Genomic DNA, 22613 nt, shown 5'->3' on the forward strand with positions numbered 1-22613 from the left:
TTGTTCCAATATCTTTCACATCAATGTCATTTGATTAGAAAATGCAGAGTCATATACGAAAATGCTAATCATGTATATGGTCATTTATAGGATCACTCCATCATACTCACAGCTCTGCCAGTCTCAGCTGAGGAATGCTGGGGCAGCCCAAGTGAAAATGGAATGAAAACATCCTTTGCAACAAAAACGCCCTTTGGTCTAACTGGGTCAGTTTGTTAATAGCCATGAATTTTTGTCATTACAATACAGAAGACTGCGGACAGCACAGCAAGAAAGTCGTGGTCCTTATGCACTGCAGCTTTGAGATGAAGTATTGGCTTAGCTTTAGAAAAGACACACCACCTCATTCTCAATAGCCACTGGCACCCAAACTCTGACAGCTTTTGTGTGCAGAAATATGCAACTACTTCACTAGCAGCTCAAAACAGTAGTTTGGATTCAGTATTTATCAACTGTATTCTGCAAAAATATATACAGAAGTGCTCCTTGGCACACTGTGGTGTGAAAAAACAGTAAGAAATAGCAACACTGCAGTGTAACATCCAAACTCTCTCCTGGTTAAGTTCAATGACTGTCTGCTTCTCCTGTATATCACAGCAAAATAAGGCCATGACCTAGATGTACACCAAAACCCTGTAATGCACAGAGAGATAACCCATGAGGAGGGCATGACTTTCACCCCACAGTACACTGCAATCACAGGAAAAGCCTGAAGGAAGGGTAGAAGCTAGATCATCTATCCTGGGGAGGAAAACAACCAGGTTAGGACTGCAGCTAAAAACTCTGTTACTGATAGTTTCAGAGTTATTTTAGATGGTGATCCAGAAACATGCAGCCCATGTGAGGAGTAACGACACTGTAAGAACTGAAACAGCATTTAAACTAAGAATCCTTTACAAATTAGCTCTGAAGAACTCATTGAGTACCATGCTTCAGCACTTTTCCTCTTTTTACTTCCTTCCAAAAAACCTCACATGACTTACAGTGTAAACTTTGATGTGTCTGGTTTCAGAAAAAACCCCCAGCAGATCATCAAGCCAGCTTTGTACATAACTTGTCATATAATAAGTGTGACAGCATGTCTCCAGGTGCTATTTGTCTGAAGTCAGCTGTGCTGGTTTTGGCTGGCACAGTCAGTTTTCTTCACAGCAGCTGGTAGAGGGCTGTGGTTTGTGTTGGTGCTGGAAACAGTGCTGATGGCACAGGGGTGTTTTTGTCACTGCTCAGTAGTGCTCACACAGAGCCAAGGCCTGTTCTGTAACTCACTCCACCCCACCAGCAGGGAGGCTGGGGGTGCACAAGGAGCTGGGAGGGGACACAGACGGCACAGCTGGCCCAAGTGACCAAAGGGATATCCATACTGTGTGACATCATGCTCACTACATAAAGTTGAGGAACCAAAAAGAAGGGGGGATGTAGTGATGGCATTTGTCTGGAGCCCTGCTTTCCTGGGGATGTCTGAGAACCCACCTGCAATGGGAAGTGGGGAATGAATTCCTGGGTTTGCTCTGCTTATGTGGGGCTTTACCTGTGAAACTATCTGTATGTCAACCCATGAGTTTTCCCACTCAACCCACATTTTTTTCCCCCATCCAACCAAGTGGGGAATGAACTACATGGTGCTTAGTTGCCAGCTGGAGTCAAACCACAACATCAACACAGACATCTCATTAAATATGCCAAGGCAAACAAGGACAGAATAAAATGAACAAATGAACTGAGGTAGGTTTGTGATCAAGGGCAAGTTTAAATCCAGTCCAGGTGCAACAGCCACTCTGATATATCTATACAAGAAGGTCTGGGATGATATTAGCCTAGTCATGGGAATGTGGTGCTCAGAGCAGCTGCCTGACCCAGATTTACTGTGAGTTGCTGAGTACTTGAAATCAGGATGAAGAGTGTCTTTATGAGTGTGGTTTCACCCTGGGCATCATTTATGTCTCTGTGCTCCTCCTGACAGACACAACTGCATATGATAAGCATGGAGAACCAGGATCTAAATGTGTAGCACCAAACCCAGGGTGAACATAGTGTTTGAAAGTTTTATGCCTGTGAAAAACTTAGAATTGTCTGTTTGAAACCAACCTATGAGGTATGCCAAAGACTCCAAGGATGCCTTCAGTACTCATCAGTGCGCTTGGTATTGACTGACTTCTAAAGTATGTTTTTACAGGTATATTCATAGCTGCAAAGGAACTATTGCATTCTTATTGTGAGAGAGGTGAAAACTCCTCTGGAATCATCTCTGATCTAACAGGCATCAAGCAAAGCAAGCTACACACATCTACTACAGATCTCGAACAGCAGATGTCTTTCTGTCAAAGCCAGAGAAACAAGATACCCCTCAGTATAACACACTTCCATCCCATAGACAGTTCTAGACCCTGATCACTTTATTTCTACAAAAAACCTGGAAGAAGCCAATTCATGCTTGAAATACCATGCTGGATATTAAAGAAGCTGTGCATGGAGACTGTGGTCTTGTATAAGCAAAGGCTAATTAAGCACTAACTAATAGCTTGTGTCTAAACATGCTTTCTTCAGTCAGGTCAATTTACAATACATTTTTAATGGTATTGATAGGTTGTAGATAGATGGGAAAATAATGTGCTAAAAAGCAAAACCAAGGTGAGGAAAAGAAATTAAATCTCCATTTATCAGAAAAAATTAATTCAATATTTGTTTTCCATCCTAAGCAAGATGAAAACAGGGAGTGTTGAAACTACCCAGTAAACAAAATTTCAGTTCCCATCAATCAAAACGTCTCATTTTATGAAAACTGAAATAATTCATTTTCCACATATCATTTATATAACATAAAAGCAAACAATCATCAAGGATTACATTTCAAAGTTTCTTCCAGATGTCAGACTTTGGCAGAGCACTTGAATTCTTCTTTTTCTAAACAAAGCACTATCAAAACCATGATGTTCTTTTGTCAAGTTAATGGTGCAAATATAGAAAAAAAAATCTGAAAATTTTATACTAGATTCCACAATCTGTCAGAATTTCCCATCAACTGAATATTAGCAATTTATTAATACATAGGATATTGCCTGATCCAGTAACAAAAAAAAAGTTAATTGCTGTGCACCAACTGTGACAAATACAGCTTAGAGTCATAATAAAACCCTGATTCCGACACAAAGGTGGACATTATCCTCAGGCTTTTTGTAATTTAGAATAAACCTGTTATACAAGTGTAGCTCAACTGCTATTATACAGATTTACATGTTCCTATAATCTCTTGAGAAACACTTTATCGTCAATCGATCAATTACATTTGTATCATTTAATATAATGCTAATTATAGAAGAGTACTTGAACTTAGTAGAGTAAGACACAGTTTATGTACTAAACAAATACATATGGGCATATGGGACCTTAAAAAACCACACTCAAAACATACAAAAGGGAATAGAAGAAATTATCATCCATTTTACGAACTGGGCACGGGGGTACAGATCAGTGTGAAGCTTCAACAGGGTCTGGTTACCATCAGAGGAGGTGGTGGATCTGCCCTGCACTGACACAGCTATCCCATGCACGGTGGCATCACAAGATTTGCCCAGGGTCATGCAAGAAATCAGTATCACAGTCCCTCTAAATTTGAATTTGGTACATGCTAATACAGGCGTACTCACTGTAGGACAATGTTTCACCTCAGAAACCGTACGACTGTCAAAGCCTGCATGAAGGAGATAAGCTGGGGATACCACCACAGCCACCGCTCAGCCTGGTTTCTTCAGAGCATTTTATTTATTGGCATTTAAATACAAGTTTTGGTTTAAACCTCATTTTTTAAATGAGTAGATCAGATGCAATGCCCACTGGTTAAATATCACACACTCCATCACATGCAAAGGCCCTACCCTCTCCATTGTAAACAAATCACAGTTGTACACATCCCGGAGCCTCCAGTAGCCAGGAGACCTTTAAAGCCATTTGACTCCATGCAGCTCTGGCAGGCAAACAAAGCAGCAACAGTGAAATTTTGCCATGCTCCACAATCAAAACGGACATCAAGAGCAACATATACTGTAAGAAGAAAACCTTGTAGACCATGGGGCTCAAGTGACACATTCATATAAAAGATTTACTATTCAGATTAACATGCTGAATTTTGATCAGACACTCTGCATTTCATTACCATAGGTTAGCCCTTCCTCTCGTTAATAGTCAAATCTCTAGACTTGCTTTTCTCCCCATGGCAGGACACATTTGCATTAACTACTCCTTAAGCTGCTCCATATCATAGCAATGTGGTAAAGGCTTCGCAGTCAGATTGCAGACACACACTTCCACTCCAGCACGGCATGCACAGAACTGCATCAGTATTCTTCTGCTTCTCACCCTAGTCTGTCCTCGTTACAGCTGAGAATTGTTAGTGCCTTTCTCCTCATCATAAAGCTGTTTCTCTACAGAATCATCAATATGATTTTTGCCTCTCCTCACACCTTCAGCATACATTCCTACTGCTTGCAAACAAAATGCGTAACATACAGTACCACTGCCCTAGGACCTTCACTAACATCAATTCGCTCTGCCTCTCACTCTCCTGTTCTCTTACAGATGTACACACACTATCATTTTACTGATCGATCTTGAATGGACCTTCTTGCTGATGGTGCTTTGTCTCACAAAGCAGTTCCCTGCATCCCCTCTTTACCCTTGCTGATTTCACTCTCATGACTTACAGAACAGACAACCAGCCCTTCCAAAACTAATGCCCTATTTACCCACAGAAATGACACAGCTTAGGTAATCTCCCTTTAGAAGGGCCACCTCTAAGAACATTAAAGTAGTAAAGCCGATATGAGAGACAGTTAATAAAGAACTAAGGGATAGGAGTATAATTCATGTTAAATCTATATGGGTTTCTGGAAAATAGATCTTGTCAAACAAACCTGATTTAATTTCTTGATGAAATTACAGTTTTGATTGATAAAGGTAATGGTGTAGGCGTAACAGACATGTGAAAATGCATGTGGCTTCATTACTTGAGCACATTATATCACTGGACTCTGACAGCCCCCAGACCACAGGCTACCACCTTTACCAGTCGTGTCTTTCACTGGCATGGATGCCACCACATGGTTGGGGAGGCCAGGAGATGTGACCTTCCCCAATTCTCCTACCATCTGTGACCCAGCACAACATACAGATCCTTGCTGTTAGTGTGCACTGAATAAAAGACATCGATTCCTGAATATGTGTGAAATTCGTGTAACAAGCCCCAGTGCAAGACCTTATAGAAGAAGAGGGTATTTATCAACAAAATCTGAACATGCTGGCTTTACCCAGTCACACTCATTCCCTCTAAAGAGTTCGCTGCTCACGCTGCCACAAGCACCAAAATGCCCGTGTTCAAGTGGTCTGGCCGAGATGATGCGTACATGCCACAGTGAACTAGGCACATCAACTATCAGGTTACTGAAGCAATACTCCGCTTTTCTTGACTGGCGATGACAAGCTAGTTTTCTGGCAGGTCTTTTATACCTTTTATGAGCCAGCAGGTGATAAAAAAACCCTGTCCTTTGCTTCAGAATCTTGCCTACTTTGGCTACAGATGTTGGCCTAACAAGAAAAAGAACTGTGCTAGGACACATGATGCGCTAGTATCTTGTGGCTTCATAGTGTCCTTAGCAAGGTCTTGAGCTGGAGAGACACCTCAGATTTTATCAGAGCCAGGGCCTTCTGAGCATGAGAGCACAGCACACTCTTTTGCTATACTGCTGGGAACAATGCCCTTTATTATCAGGACATGACATTCTTCTCACACTTACTTTGCATTTTTTTCCAGTGCTTACAGAAACACGTTCACGTCTGTACTTCATTCACTCCAGTCTCAGTATTTCTGTTACAGGTCTCCACAAGTTTAATTACATGAGTGGAAAAATTACTTACTTCGAGAGTCTCCAGAAACAGAAAGCACGTGTTACTGAATCGAGCAGGGTGGATCTGCCCATCTGACACACATACAAGGCACAAGAGAAATAATGAAATTCACTTTTCAGATAGTGAATGTGCTTACCAGGCTAGCTTATGTGATCCAATGGACTCGACTGTCTCAAGTATCATTTCTCCCAAGCACACCAATGACAAAGCCTCTGCACTGCAATTGCTTTAGAGAGCTGGGAACCAGACTCTGTATCCTCCAATCCAACACCTCCTATGTTTTGCAGCCTCTCGATGTGCCTGTGCATGAATTCACCACCTGCAGCATTCTTTGACATATGGACTCTACTCATAAGTACCCAGGACACGGCATGTGTCCTGACTATAAATTTAGTTCACTCTTTATTTCACTCCGGGAACCGAGACTTGAGCGTCTGGGCTTCATACGTGGCAATTTACCTCTGAGCTGTTTTCCAAACAACACTGCTAGCTCCCTGCAAAAGGCACAGCTCACAGAGCCCACTCCAGAGTCTGCCCCACCAAGATGTGCACACTTAGGCCACATCTCCTCCTCCTGCTGCTCTCCTCCAGCCTTATCTCAGGAGGCTTTGCACTTTCAACCCCTGCATGCAGCAAGCACACATTTGCATATCACAGAGCAAAACCATCATACAGAAGGACTGAATCCTGCTCTTCAAACTGAAAACACACAAATTATTTTAATTCCAGTAACAACGAGGCCACTTGGGGACCAGGGAGGCTCCTGCCAAGTGATGTGCAAGGTGGCCTCCATCAGTCACCTCCAGAGAGTGCCTGAGCAGTGTGGTCACAAGCCGGTTTGCAGCAATTACTCATGCAGCTGGGGCTCCCTTCCTCCTCCTACAGCACACCAAGATTAGTGAGCAGGCAATGGATGTTCGCAGCCATCAATAACTATCAATTTAGGATAGATTCCAACTGAAGATTGAAAGCTTCCCCATACCCAAATGCAAATTACCCAAAGCCTTCCGGCCTTTCCATTGTTCTGCCTTTCTTTAGTCGTATCTATTCATAACGTGTCTTCTTTAATAGAGCAGGAAGCCGAGAGCTCGGGATACACTACAGCCATTTGTCACCGTTCTGCGGATTAGCCCACTTCGTCTCAATGTTTTCCGTGATGTCACTGTTAATATGCAATGCTGCACAAGGATACAACTCCATAAAAACTTAAGAGATTAGCTTAAAAAACTCCCAACCCAACAGACTTGAAAATTAAATACTTGACAAGTCTATAGAAACCAGAGATTCAAATGCAATGGAACTCTATGAACAGGGAAAACAGGGAATCTTCAGAGGAAACCAAGGCAGCCTCCTGCTGAAAATTCTGGAAAGCTGAATTTTGTGCCACTGAATTCAGACAAAGTGATCACTCTCCTCCTCATCTATTTAATATTGCCCTAAAAGTGCGTGCTTTTTTCCCTCCTCATTTTAACCCATCAAAAGGCCTGAATGGATAACATGATTCTCACTGCTACATTTTTACACCTTGGCAAGTCGCTTCTAGATATAATGTGGGGTCATTTTCCTTTCTTCATTTGGTAAATAATAACCCCCTTATTTCTACAAGGGGACTCCATCTCATTTCACTTGCTTTAGTGAATAGATGGATAGAACACCTTTGACTTCATGTAATTTTCCTTTTCTTGAAAGACTTCAGAGCATCAAGCTCTTCTCAGCCCCATGTACTGAATTAAAATTATTTTTGAGTCCAATTTTTTTTATTGCTATTATTTTTATTATAAATACTGTCTCAATGGACTCTGGCTAATACTGCAAAGAAATCTGTAAGGATGTATTTTATGAAAAATATCTGCAATTTTTTTCACTTACAGCCAGCTTCAAATCTTAAACACTCCAAATCACGGTCAGGTAAGGTTTAGGGAACAAATACATGCATAATTCATGAAAGTACAGCCATTATTGGTAGCTCTATATAATAAATAGTCCTTGGTAGATACCTTGCATTTGAAGGATGCACCGTATTCATGCTAGCAATATGGAGCCAAATTGGTATTTATGGTGTGCTCACAATCCATTCAATTCTGCTTCCATTTGAACACACTGGTGAAATACAGCACAATATTCTGTTTTCGGTTCCTAGCAAGAGATACACAACTTGAAGCAGAGCCCCTGATAGCCAGAGAGCACAGAAGAGCTGATGACTGCACGGAGTCGGCTAGGGATCTTGTTATGCCAATCTAATTAACCTGGAAAATGCTCAGCTAGCACCATGCTCTGGGCTCGCACACAGATGGAAAACGGGCTGTTCAACCCCTGTGTGTGCAAGGCAGGCTTCTCGTAACTCCCAAGTCAGCAGAAACATTTAAGCATATGCTTACCATTAATGTTAAACAGGTGCTTAAGTACGCTGCTGAACAGGGAACATAACAAGGAGCACGCCTCTGGAGTACGTGATTTTTGCTTTAATTGCAATTGCATACAGACAGGGTTTATTTATTTGTTGCCCTGAGATATTAACAACTCCTTTCCCCACCAAACTCGCAGTTCTGTTAAAATCTGAATTTAAATAAAAGGTGAGGCATGCTCTCTAAAAAAAAACCCCTAGGCATACCTGTAAAATCCAAGATACTGCAACACAGAAGGGCATAACCAACTTTTATTTTTCAAATTTCTAGAATCTCTTGTAGATTTTGATCCCTGCAAGAATGTAGGGATCCAACTGGATAGTACCTTCCTTAACAAAGTTATTAACAAATCACAATTTTTTTATACATCAGCGTACATGGCTAATGCAAATGAAACTAAATGCACAGACAATAACACAGAAGCAACATGGAATATCTCCCTTTCATGAGAAAAAGATCTCAAATCCTGAGATCAGGAAAGCTTTGGTCTTACTGATATGAACACCAATTAATATCCGAATTACTGCTCTAACCACAGCATTTTACATATCCTTCACGTGAACCACAGATCCGGCTTTTAACAAAGTCAATAAACTCCAAGCTCATGAATAGTAATAATCCTGCATTACAATCACTCGCTTTACAAAGTAGATCTTCCTAAGAGGTACTTCCAGTCCCCTCGCAGCCGGATGAGAAGGCATTAATATGAGCATATTTTTCACATCCTCGTAATTAGGCACAAGAAAAGAGCAATACAAGCTTATTTCTAGGTTACTTTGGTTACATCACACGCTGCAGAAGAACTACTCAGTATTTACAGAAAACATGCCAAGCTATCATTTCAATTTTTCTCCCCACTTTCAGTAACTACGGTCCCAAATGATAAACAAATAAAAATGTTTCATTTCCAGCATAATTTTCCAGTTTATCACCAGTTTATCAGTGGAAACAAACCTAAGCAACAGCATAGGGATGCAGCGTGCTCTGTGAAACATCTGATAGAGGAGCTGCGGGGGGGGTCTCCACGGGGGGACAACTTACAAAATGAGATGTAAAAAAACTCCTGAGCGCTTTTCTTATGCTGCAGCATCCTCTGGGATAACTACCTCGTTCTGCTTTTCTTCTACCTGATTTATTACCCTGCCCTTCACCTTTGGTTTTGTGGGGCTTTGGGGTTTTTCTGGTCAACTTCAGTATATTTCATTGCTTCCTATACTTAAAAAATACTGAAAATCCTCAGTGACACAGAGCACAGTGGGGTTTTGTGTGGAGACTCAGGTCTGAAGGCACCTGTGCCTCAGACAAATTTCTTACTCATTTCAGCAGGAGTAGTAAATCCGTTAAGTTCAGCAGAAGTTTTGCTTGAGTAAGTGCTGAATAATGACTACAGAATGAGGCCATCTAATGTGTGACTGGAATTCGTGCCAAGTCTAACTGTCTCTGCACATGCCTGAGTTGACAATATCTTCTGGCCAACACTCCCTGTAACTTGAGAGGGATTTTTCACAACACTGACCATTCTGCTTGCTGCCTGGTGTTTCAGCTGGGCGTCCAATGTTCCCCACTGCAGCTAATCCCACTGTCCTGAATGGTCATTTTTCTCATACTTGCTTTGACTGGACATTTGGGTAGCCTCTAAAGTCATTATTCCCTAGTAATTAGTGGTGAGATAGTAGAAATACCTCCCAGGTGGTAAAAAAGTCAATACAGGTTTGGTCACACCCCGAATGAGCCCTTATCACAAACAAAATCCTGTACCAGCTGCTGGACATGCACTGACTTTTTAATTCCTCTGTTGGAAGTGGACAGGTTGGGAAGCACCCGTTTACAACTGGGGGTTGAACTCAGCTTGAGATACACACGGAACAGTTCCAGAGGTGATTCCATTGTTCACATTCCCACCCTTTACTACTGTAGCATCACTGGACATCTTGTGTTAGGGAACGACCTGCAGTACATACTCCTCTTCCCCGTGACACCACAGGCATTACAATACTGGCGGCTCCAGCAATTCCCAGGACCTTACCAATACCACCACAGACACACAAGGCTAGTTTTTGCAGAAGAAGAATTTTAACAGAACCATGATAATCCACTTCGAGGGCAACCAGGACACCACAAATGCAAGCTTTGCTTGCTATAATGTCCTTTAAAAGGGTAGAAAATCCACAGCATCGACAGGTGAATTCATGCTTCAGCTGCGACACGGTTATCACTGCATTGTCACCATTTTGGCTCTGACGATTTAGATTTAGTCTGTAAATAGATTTATTTTAAAAATGTTATTCTCAGCTGCTGCTTTTCCAAAGTGAACGCTATAGGAACTTGCTAAATGTGATGCTCCATTAGGAAGGGATGCCAAGCTCCCCAAGTGACAGCATTATGCATTAGTGGATTACACAAGATTTGCAGTACATAAAACAATTTAATAAACGGGCTTTGCTTGTTAATCTCACCTGAGCCCCTGTTTAGTACAATACTGTTCCACACACAAGCAAACCCACAGACCTAGAGGAATAAATGCACACATTGTGCTTGTGATTACATTAAACCAATTTGGATTAAGTCATTTCAAAGCCAGAGGTGCTCTGTAATATTCTAGGCAGCTCTGTATACATGCTAATCATGGACCAAACAATTTCCACAGCAAGGTGGCACCTGGCTGAGTTGGACCTCTTCTTCTGCTACAGCTGGACTGCAGTGCTCGGACCTGGGAGGAGTAAAGCCTTCAGCACAAAGCTCATGTTCCCCTACATCCCACTGCAGATGGCTAACAAGACCTGGAAAGATGTGCAGAGCAGCACTTGTCTCATGGAACAGCAGAGACCTAACAGGGTGCTCAGTGTCATCTGAGATGTTGTCAAATACCTACGAGGACATTTAAGCAATGGATTCAATATTTACATATCTGCAGAGTAGATGTTTGCAGTTCAACTACTGCCCCATATTTCCTTAAGTCAATGGAGACAAACTGACAGTTAAGAGTGTGGATCCTTTGGCCCATTCTACACATCTCCATGAAAATGGGATCATGCCATAGACTAAATAATGAAGCAAGCCCAACTGAGTAACTCGGGTGTTAACATCTACACTGAAGAAGGCAATGTTCAGTCAGAGGAGTCCTATCAATGTCTTGTTTGAATGAAGAATGCTCTAACTCCAACGTCCAGCTTTCAGTCTTGTTCTGCCTTTGTCAGCTACATCAAATAGTCTGTGGCTACTGGAAGTTTTTTACCAACAGGAGCTGTGCTTAGGCATGGTTCTCTACTGCCTTATAGAGTCAGACCAATATTAAGTGAACACAAAGCTGTGCCAAGCATCACAACCTCTGAAATACACAAGAGTGACACTTGGTGCTAGGGAATACACTCTGAAGTATCTTCTTGCAGTTGAAAGACTCATTCCACTGTGCAGAGAGGGGAACTCTCCTCACCAAATAAAGCCTTGGGCCATCAACCTCTCTGAAACGTGTCCTTTTGGTATTTATCTTAAGAAGGAACAACTGTAACCTCTCCAACACAGATGACTGCAATGCTGTCTTTCTGCCTGCACAGACAGCCCTGTAGCTCTGATGCTCTTTCTGCACAACAGCTGAATGGGTAGCAGTAAAATCCGAGCAGTCCCTTCAATTGCTCCTCTCTCACTGTTTGGAAAAGCAGTGAAGAGATCCAGGAGGAGATGGGAGGAGACAGACTACCCTGTGAACAGTCAGATGACTCAGAGGAGGGAAGGAGAAATGAACACAGGAGCATTCCTTTTTCCTTGCAAGCAAGAGGAAGCAGAGAAGCTGCTGGGTAATGTTGAACAAAAGAGATGCAGGTGCGAGACCCACCACCACATGCAAGATTTTGAACCTTCCTGATGATGAGAATTAAAGTTGGATCACAAGCTTCCCTGTATTCTCACACTGCTAAATAGCGAGTTATGAGCAACGTGGACTGATTCACATGACTCCCAAAGTTACTCTGAGGCAGCCTGGCCACATGGATTTCTCACTGCACCTTCACTGCATCCCTTGTAACTTTCACTGCAGGCTCTGGACTTCTGTCCCCTAAGGATATATCAAAAGGGACACTCTGCAGGAAGTGGGCAACACTGGGGTCCTTCCAACTATTTCCTTGTGGAGCTCCCTGGCATCTTACCCTAAACAGGCAAAGAGATTTCCACCAACTAGGAACATGACATCAGAGCAGGCCCAACACATCTTACAGCTTTTCCACTGGGCAACAACACAGCAAGCCCAGCAGCTCCTACAGATTGTACCTCCTATTACATGCTTATTCTAATAGAAGCATTTTGTGCCCCTTTATGTCTGACCCAGAAAGGATACCAGAACGTTACAGTCCCTGAAATGCAACTTGCCTCTCACTAAGCAGCAGCTGTTAGACCAAGATTTTCTGCTGCAATTCTTCAGCACAAAGCTCATGTTCCCCTACATGCCACTGCAGATGGCTAATAAGACCTATAAAGATGTACAGAGCAGCACTTGTCTCATGGAACTGAATATCTGCCTGGTTTTAAACTTCAGCTGGAGTCATGGTAGCTCATCTGGGAATAGCTACCAGAGTTTCCCTGCTTCCAGCTCTGGAGGTGCCTGCGTTTCAGCTGAGGTAGTAGATAGCTAATGACTATCACACAGAATCTGGATGTCATGTATCTTCTAGGTCAAGTAGAATCTGAGGCAGAGGGAAGGATAAAGTAGCAGGCAGTTTGCACTGGATCAGAAACTCCACCACCTACTTCAGCATGGGAGTTTCAAGAAAAATTAATCTCTATGCAGCTTCTTTACCCCATGGTAGGCCAACTGCATCCCTGGCTGAGAAGCATTACACCATGCTTCAGTGCAATGCAATTGATCACCGCAAGCAATAAACTTGTTGGTAAAATACAGCAAATAAGGGAAATTACAATGGAACTTCAATAGATTTTATTTATGTTTTTAATATGAATTTACTGCTCATGAGAGGCACCAGAAGTACAAACTGTGCAGGAGCAAAGCTGGATTTTCTATTTGGCTGCACCACTGTGTCTCCAGGAAAAGCAGGAGCACTTCCCATTCATACCCATCAGGCCCCAGAGGTGTTAGCAGACTTCCTAGGAGACAACATTTGCCACTGGGCTTATCTTTGGGTTTTGTATGTATTTTCAAACTGGAGCTATCAGAGTTGGGATTTCAATGGTCACACTAAACATCTAAATCTCCAGACTCTTCTACAAGTCCTCTTAATGAACTAGAACTGCCTCCTTTGCCCCATTCATAAATTATTCATCAGAGTAAAGCAGCAAAGCGACACATCCATCACAGTTTCTCTTGGTAGTTTCCAAACGCTAGAGCAGCTGCTGGCTAGACTGAAATTCAGAGCAAGAGTTTCACAGCAACATCCTTCTCAGAGACAGCCAGCTTCAGCAGAGCGCTCACTCCTTTCGCTGACAACTGAACGTGCCAAAGCAACAGCATCCTCATGTACAGCACATTAACTTTTGCCTTCGGTACCCAATGCCCTTGCACTAAGCCCAGTGTCCACTCACTTGTCTACATCCAACTCCTTTTTATCTTTACCACACCTGTACCTCTACCAAACTGGGTGCTCAGGATTTGCATGAGCGTACGCAAGAGAAGAATCTGGCCCTACACTAAAGGTCCTCTTCAAAACAACTCTTTTTGATGTATTTGCTTGTAAATCCGTTAGAGAACAGAACAAAAAGCTCCTCTGCGTGATAGATCAGTCCCTGGGAAGTCAGAGGCAAGAGTAGAATACCTACACAAGTGTAGTAAGTATTATTGTCCTTGACCTGACAACTGAACGTGTGAGGGAAAAGACAGGAATATTTTAATTAAATAAATTACATTTTTGTACCTAAAGTTAGGATCAACCATAAGTGCATTAAGTTTATCTCCAAACATTTATCTCCACATCCTACTGCTGCATATTAACTTGAAAACTCATGGGGTATATCAGCTCTTACTCTAAGAAACCACTGTGTATTAATGACTCCCTATAGTATTTAAGTAGAATTAAGTGAAATCCCACTGTAAGAGCTGGAACTATTTCTGTACGTTACATTCCCCTGGCTCAGATGATGAATGGGAAACAGTGCAGTAAAATAAAAACAGGCACCTTTCCAGGTAAACGTTATTGTTTAAAAAAGCCAAAACAAAGCCCTGGTGAAATACTGTCACAGGGATAAAAACATTTATCTCAGTGTCACAAGAATGGCTTCGTTTTTGCCGGTCTAATTAGGTAATAAAGAAATCACAGGTGTAGTGAGTCCATGAGCTATCACTGCACTTAAAGGGGCCCACTGCATGGGCAGGGACCAGCGTGCCAGTGTTATCACTTGCTGTCACATCATTTTAAGAATGAAATAGCTCAATTTAAAAAAGATTTTTAAAGAGAAGAAAATCAATACATAGTTAGGAGCTTGTCGGGATTCCAAGCAACAGCAAAACTGCCAGAAAACAAGCAAACAAGAAAGAAAACCATGGTGAGCTTTGCATTTTCAATGACTTCTCAAATTCTGCTAGGTAATTAATGCAGCACACACTGTAATGCACCTCCCGGGACTCCACACAGCCCCATCTTCTCAGTGACCGCCAGGTATGTGAGAGAGGACACACACAGCATTGCATTTGGACATCACTAGTTCAGGATTCTGATTTTAATTGTAACAAAAGTGATAAGTAAAAATACTACTTTTTTTTAAAAAAATAACAGTTTAAGGCTGAAGAAGGTAACGTTCCTGTCTTGCTAGAACTTCCAAAGCGTATCTGAGATTTCAGGATTTCGGATTCAGGTCCACTAATTATCTTGAAGAAACATAAAATCTGCCCAACAATAGTAAAGCTGAGATATTCACCTAAATTCAACTCTTGCTTAAAGAAACTGCAGACCCAGTTGCAACCACAGACCAGGTTAACACAGAAGGCAGCTCTGTGTGTTTTAGGTGGCCCATAAAAACACAGGCGTCAATTAAAGAAATCATCTGTGTCAGTGGAACAGTTTCCCTGTCTTGAAATTGCATTGATAGTGTCTCAGAAACGAGTTCTTCAAAGGCAAACCTTGCCTTCAGGTCCAGGGAGACCGCCTGGAGTGACAGCAAGAAATAACCGTGACTTAGCAGCCTGGGGGGCCGTATCCTGCTCCTGCCTGAACCAGAGGCAAAAACCATTCTCCCTGGCAGAAGGATGTGAATTGTGGGCAGCCCTGCGTGCAGATTGATCACTCCAGCTTCTGCTCATCTAGCAGAGAGGTGTGGATACACGGATCCATTTTGCCACGCTCAGTAGCACCAGCCAAAAAAATCCCAGCAGAGGCTCTCGCCCTTTGCTGAGTGGCAGCAGGGGGAATCCCTGCCCGCTCATCACTCCCTGACTTCAGAGAGCAGCAAGCAAAACGTGTGAGAGGTTTTTATTAATTCTGTGACATTGTGTATGCAAATTAGGCTCATCCTGTACTTTAATCGAACGATGTAATCTCAGGCGGTTAATTATTTTTTCCTATTGATAGAGAACATCCTAATTGAGTACTATAATGACCTCTAGGATCAGTAGCTTAAGCAAATAATAAACCCAGTGTCCCCATGTTAAAAAAAAGTTCCAGCACCAGGTATTTCCCAGGCATTTAAAAGGCACGATCCAAGGCGCACAACACAAGCACACAGGCTGTGCAATTCTCCTGGAAAAAATGTTTGCAGAAGTTCCTGTTCAGTTCCCTTAGTTGAATTCACAGGTCACATAGCATTGCACCTGCCTCTTAACAACTACTGCGTGGGAAAAAAGGCTATCAGCAGAGTTGGAAAAGGAGGCACTTCCTTAAAAAGCCAGGAAACCGTTTTACTAGGGAACTTTAACTGAAGGATGGAGAATACTTTGGCCACTTCTTGGAATACGTCGACGCAAGGCATGAGAGGAGCGCGTGTTAATCTTCGTGTGAGCATCTGTCTCAAACACGAGCATTTCCCTTCACATGGGAGGCAGGACACAGCCAGGAGCCGTTCCCTCGACCAGAGGGAGGGGACACACGACCAACAGGTACCCTTCCCAAACCGCAGGTTACGCGAAGTAAGTTGGATTCGAAGCAAAGCTCCCCGAAGCCGCCGCGCTCCGCACCCTGCGGCGCTCCCCGCCAGCCGCCTCCCGCGGGCGGCAGAAGGGGCCGCGCACCCCGGCAGCCCCGCCGCCCCCCGCGGGTCGAGCCAGCAGGCAAAACACGCAAATATATTTCCATCAGCACAAGATGGCAACCAGCACTTCTTCCGGGAGAGCAGCTGCCTTTTTCTCTTTGGGTTTTTTTTTTTCCCCTCCTTCAGGGAAGGGGGAGCAGATTTAAGAGGCATCCCGAGCCGGTTATAAAAAAATAATAAATGGCATCAAGACAAATGTTTCTACTAGGAATGCCGGAGGAGAGGCAAGGTAACCCCCCCCGCCCCACACACCCCTCCCTGCAGCTCACACACGCACAAATCGCGGTCATCAACTTGGGGAAGTTGGCCGTGCCGGAGCGCGGAGCCCAATACCGCTGAGCCCCGTCCCCGCTGCCCCCAACCCTCGCTGCGCCCCAGCTCCCCTTAGAAAAGGGGACGCCCCCGGAGCCTCCGCCTCACCGGCGCCCCTCTTCAGGATGGGGGGGGACACGACACTCACAAGCGCTAAACCAGATGCAGCCTCGCCTGCTTCCCCGGCCAGCTCAGCCCCAGCAGCGGAGGGCTCCGCACCCCCCGTGCGGGCGGTGAACGGGGTCTGGGTAGCACCGAGCCCGAGCAGGGAGCCCCGCCGCTTACTGACAGTCACCGGAGGCGCCAGCAGCGGCCACTTACCATCATGTTCCCTTGCATTTTAGCCGTTTGAAACATTGCCTTCTCCTTCATTTTTGCGGCGTGTGCGTGTGCTGCTCCCCGAGAGTTACTTAATCCAGCGGCTGGATCACTTTAGCGAAGAACTGGCGTGCACTTGCGATGGCTCTTTTTGGTGTGGAGTGGAGGGGACTACGAGCAGCAGAGGGGGAGGGTGCCTGCTTGCTTTTTCGCTCCTTCCCCACCCTTGCAATATATATTTTTCCTTTTCCCAGGGAAAAAAACCAAACAAACAAAAAAAAAAGGCAATAAAAATACAACAGACCCTGTCAAAGAGGAGGGGAGGCAGGAGCGGAGGGGGTAGCCAGGCTCAGTCACCACCCAGATTTAGCTTTTGCCCTGCGGGAGCCGGCGAGGTGGGGTGGGCATGAGGGAGCCGCACACACGCCCCCCTCCCCAGCCATGCCCGGCCGCCGCCCCGGGCCCGGGCGGTCCCGCCGAGCCGAGGCCACCTCGGGAGACCAGTTGCAGAAAAAGGGGCGGGGGGGGGACACACACGACACACACGACGGACACGCACAATAAATAAAAAGAGGAAGCTGGAGAGGGCGGAGGGATGGTCGCCCCCTCCTCCCCTGGCTGTGCCCGGCTCGCTGCTCTCGGGGGGTGCACACGGTTTTTACAATCAGGAACCGGGGAGGGGGGGGAAGAGGAGCCGCCTCTCCCGGCGTTAACTGTTCACCGGCTAGAGCCGGCGCGGCCCCAGCCAGGCCAGGGCTGGTGCAGGGAGGGTGGGGAATAGGAATAAGGCTGCCGGGGGGAGCGGGGGATGCACGCCGCGTTTCCCTGGCTGCGCCCCGGCCCGCCCGCAGCCCCCCGGCACCGCCATCCCCTCCCCCCATCTCCGCCCGGGGGACGCTTCCAGAGACCGGCCCCACCGCCGGGGTTTGTGATCGGGGGGGTTTGGGGGGGACGAAGCCCTCCTCGGGAACGGGGGGAGGGCGCCAGAGCTCGGCCCCAGCACGGAGAGATGCGAGGGCGCAGCCCGCGTGTGCCTGCAGCCGGCCCCGGCCGTGCCCTCCGCTCCTTCCCAGCGGTGCCCCCACTTTGTTCCGCGTGGTTTGCCACCGCCGTGAGCCGCAGACCCCCGTCTGAGCCGCCCCACAGGTGTCTGGGGGGTGGTCCTGTCCCGCTGCCCTTGGGAGAACGCGGCCCCTCCTTGCCTCGGCACAGCTTTCCAGGGATGCAGCCTCACCACCCACCCCACGGGTTTACACCTCAGCCTGCACATGTGAAAGAAACACCCTTCCAGAGAGATGTCTCTTTTGTCTCCCCCTGATTCAAGAGAAGTAATTACAGTCATCTCCAGGAGAATTAGGTTCCCACTGATTTCATTCTGGCATGAACAGGACTGCTTCAGATGTTACCCACTCAAAAGGACAGAAGAAACTCTGAGAAGAAAGTAAGTGATTTCCTTAATAGCTGAGAAGGGAAACCAAGATGAAAAAGCAGAAACTCTCCTGTCATCCAAAGTTTAAACAAACCAGCAGCTAGAGCAGAAGCTTTTTTTTCTTAGTGGGCAAACAGCAAACCTTTCCATGGGTCCTTTTGTCAGGCCCACCTGGAGCATCTTGAACTCTGGTCCTTCACAGCTTGTCGCATCCTGATTTCATAGGCAATGGCTGTGCACTGTGTTCACTAGAAACAGGAGACAACCTGCGCAATCCTGGTGTTGCTGACACTGTATTTTTCCTTAAGTCACCCAGCTGTTGAAAGATACTCAAATGTAAAATCTCTCACCTCAGGCATTAAGCATCTATCTTGAAAATGTTGATAGTGGAGAAGCAAGACCCCAAGACACCCATGGGAAATACCAACAGCAGATGATGCTGGTGCCCCTGGGGATTACCCATGGGGGCATTTGTTCTACAAAAACATCACCCCTCACTTGCAGGTCTTGATTATTTTCTCCCTTGTCTTTACTTGGGAACTGCTTACACCTCATGCATGGTACATCTTGAGCAGGAAGTTCTTCATTGTTGTGGTTTAATGCCGGCCGGTAACTGAGCACCACGCAGCCACTTGTTCACCCCTCTGCCCCAGCCAGGGGATGGAGAAGAGAATGAAAAAAAAACCTCATGGGTTGAGATAAAGACAGTTTAATAGGATAACAAAGGAAGAGGATAACAACAACAATAACAACTGTAATTTTTTACATATATATATATGCAAGCGATGCACAAATGCAGTTGCTCACCACCTGCAGAAAAGCCCCCCAATGCCCAGTTTGTTCCCCAGCAGTGATCCCACCTCCCATCGCGCTTCCCCAGCTCTGTCCGGAACATGACATTCTGTGGCATGGAATATCCCCTGGGCCAGGCTGGCTCAGCTGTCCTGGCTGTGCTCTCCCAGCTTCTTGTGCACCTGGCAGGGCGTGGGGAGCTGAAAAGTCCTTCACTACAACTGCCTGGCTGCAACTGAAACCAGCAGCGTGTTACCAATGTTATTCTCATGCTGAATCCCAAACATGGCACTACACCGTCTACTAGAAAGAAAATTAACTCTATCCTAGCTAAACCCAAGACAATTATGTTCATCAAACTCTTGTCCCTTGCTTTCTTTCCTTCAATTCTGATGTTTTATCAGGCAGTTCCTGCTGCATCTCAGTATTTTGCTCTCAGGTGTTTTAATTATATATGAACACAAAATATTTGTTAACTACTTCACAGTTAGTAGTCCCATTTGCCTCCTGCATTACTTTTTACACCAATGAATTAATTGCTGTGTATTGAACTCTGGCAATGGTGGGGTTTTGGATATTTTCCCCTCAGCTTTGTCATAATGCAGTTACTGGGTTTGTCTGCTTATTTTTATTGGCACAACTGTAGCAATTGCCTTGATTAAAAAAGCTTTGTTTTAAGTTGAGACTACTGGCAAACCCCTTAGTTTCACTTTTCACAGTACCCAGTTGTTGTCTTCTTTATTATTAAGCATCAGCCGGGGTCCATTTGGCTAGCATTTGTACACTACTGTGTTTCCACTTCTGCCACGAACTATGCCCCATCCATCATCATAATCCAGACATTTCACAAGAAACAGGACAGGGGTTTGTAACACTCTGCAAATCGATGACATTGGTGATGTTGGGGCAACAATACCATTATGAGAAATTCTTTATTTGCAGCTTTATTTTTTTGTTGTTGGTTTTGTTTAGTTTAGGTTTTGTTTTAGTCATTTGACACTTTGAGAAAAGAGGGAGTGACTGGTTTACCTCTGAATGTTTTATGATCAGACTCCACCTTTGGAGTTTTCCAAAAGCCAGCTGGATAAAGCCCTCCGCAACCTGGGCTGATATCAGAGCTCATCCTGTTCCGAGCAGGAGGTTGGGCTAGAGACCTCTTGAGGTCCCCTCCAGCCTAAACAATCCCATCACCCATAAAATCACAACATTCACAGAAGGGACCTCTAGAGCTCATCTAATCCAACCCCCCCTGCTAAAGCAGGAACTGAGGGACTTCTTCTGTTACAGATTAAAACATCTATGTAACAAATGACTGTTTTGCCACTTCCTAAGGTGATTCCAAAACAGTATCTGTCATGTTCCCAAAGGCTTTGGGTTCTGCTGATCACAACTTTGGCTGGTATTTTTCATGTCTGGACCAGTTTCATTTGGCTGATGCAACAGCTAAGAATTGCTTTCAGATCTTGAAGACATGCTGCAAGTTTTTACCCCAAGCTGTGGCCAGGTGATTCCATTGCAAATACTCAATGAAACTGTCCTTCATCTTTGGGCTGTTTAAGAGATATTACCACATTACTCCCTTGAGTATATTAACCCCATGGGACTTCTAATCAACAACCATTGAGCCTTTCTTCTGGATGAATGTTCTCCATGTCATTTAGTGGAAAATCTCTAGAGCTGCAATGAATACTTACTCTCACTGAACAAAAAAATCAAGGTTTTTTATGATTTGGAAGTAAAATGGCGAGTGCAGAAAGTTGATCTGAAACTTCTACATTTTTGTAAGGAATATTTTTTACTCTCTTTGAGTTATGTGGAAGGATAACCAATCACCCTGGGACCCAAGAAGGTAATATGCTTTAAGGAGCTAAAAAGCTTACTGAATTTAAGGCCAGTGATCGCACACAAGTATCCTCAATGTGAAAATATTTCTTCATCATATCAGGCTTTTTATCAGAGGAAAATTGTCCAAATTCATTATTTTTGCATTCATTGATTTAGTCCCAGTGTGCTTCCTTTGTCAGTAGAGTTACTCTTGATATAAACATGGGAAAGTTCAACTCATACTCAGTTGCACCTTAACAGCCAGATCTTAAGTAAAACCCCTGTATAAGAAGGGGGTTTTTTTGCAATCTCTCCATTTGTATCCAAGGTACATACCAAGAAGAAAACCCTGGGAACTCAGGCAAGCTTCATTCTGTATCTGATCTAGAGATATCCTCCGTATCTCAGGTACTATGGCAAAACCAACATGGCATCTTCATCCGCCAACGTTTTTATAGGCCATTTTGAGGAAATGTGCTTTTCTCACATCCATCACAGAACAAGATACATGGGGGGAAAAAAAGCCTTAGAGATATTCTATTCTTTGTGGGTTTCAGTACTCTGAGGCTGACTTTCTTTATCTGAAAAGGAACACAGGCTACAATGCTTACATCCTATTCACAATACTTTATTTAAAGCTATGATGATAAGAGAGTGGGAGAATTTATTTTATCAAATAAAACCCATTCAATGCATTTGATGCTGGCTTTCCTTCTCACTAGCCAAACAAGCCTGGGAACAGTCCTTCTGAATAGAAGGAAAGAATTAATTTCGCACAGTATTAGCTGGCTGCACAGCACAGACTTTATTTGGTATTTTTAAAGAAAAATATTTTAAGGATGTAAGACCATAGACAAATACAACGACTGTGGAATTGAAAGTCTGTTCTAAAAGTATCAGGACTTCCTCTCCTTAATTTAAGGTTACTATTTGTTCTCCCCAATAAAAGAATTAGTGTTTTTAAAACTATAACAAAAGGCTTTTTCTTCTCAGACCCATTTGTGAGCATCCCATCTTCTTCCTGTTAACCTGATGCAACAAATCTGTGCTCAGGCTTCTCTCCAGTCTAATTTCAAGACTGTACTCTCTAAGATGAGGCCAAGTCATACTACCTTCCCTCTGAATTCTCCCTAACCGTTATATCCCATTAGACCCAGGTCCACAGCACAGTGTTTCATCATGAGACGCATGTTTTCTTCCCTTCACTGGGCCAATAGGTTGAACTGAGCATCAGAGGAGTATAAATTGCATTTTGTATCAAGAAAGCAGGAAAGGTAGTTCTTTTCAGTAGAAACTCTGAGGAGGAACCCAACCCAAATGCTTGAGATCAGAGGATCATTCGGGCTGGAAGGACCTTAGGAGGTCTCTAGCCCAACCTCCTGCTTAAGCAGGGTCAGCTATGATGTCAGACCAGGTTGCTCAGGGCTTTGTCAAGTCATGCCTTGAACTCT

The 22613-nt window shown here is 44.4% G+C and overlaps 1 protein-coding gene across 2 annotated transcripts in view; it reads right to left on the reverse strand.

The window, feature by feature from the left end:
• Positions 1–22613, reverse strand: part of DPP6 (dipeptidyl peptidase like 6) — a gene marked incomplete at both ends in the record, with an annotated part of 573668 nt that overhangs the window by 484926 nt on the left and 66129 nt on the right. Inside the window, one exon of one of the 2 annotated variants that reach the window (XM_084280506.1) lies at positions 17121–17171. The exons of the other annotated variant lie outside the window; for it this stretch is intronic. Within the exon in view, the coding sequence (XP_084136632.1) occupies positions 17121–17171 (51 nt within the window). Of the gene's footprint in view, positions 1–17120; positions 17172–22613 lie in introns of those variants that run through there. 2 annotated transcript variants of the gene reach the window in all.

This window comes from Gallinula chloropus, assembly GCF_964237585.1.
Source record: "Gallinula chloropus genome assembly, chromosome: 2".
Lineage (NCBI taxonomy): Eukaryota > Metazoa > Chordata > Aves > Gruiformes > Rallidae > Gallinula > Gallinula chloropus.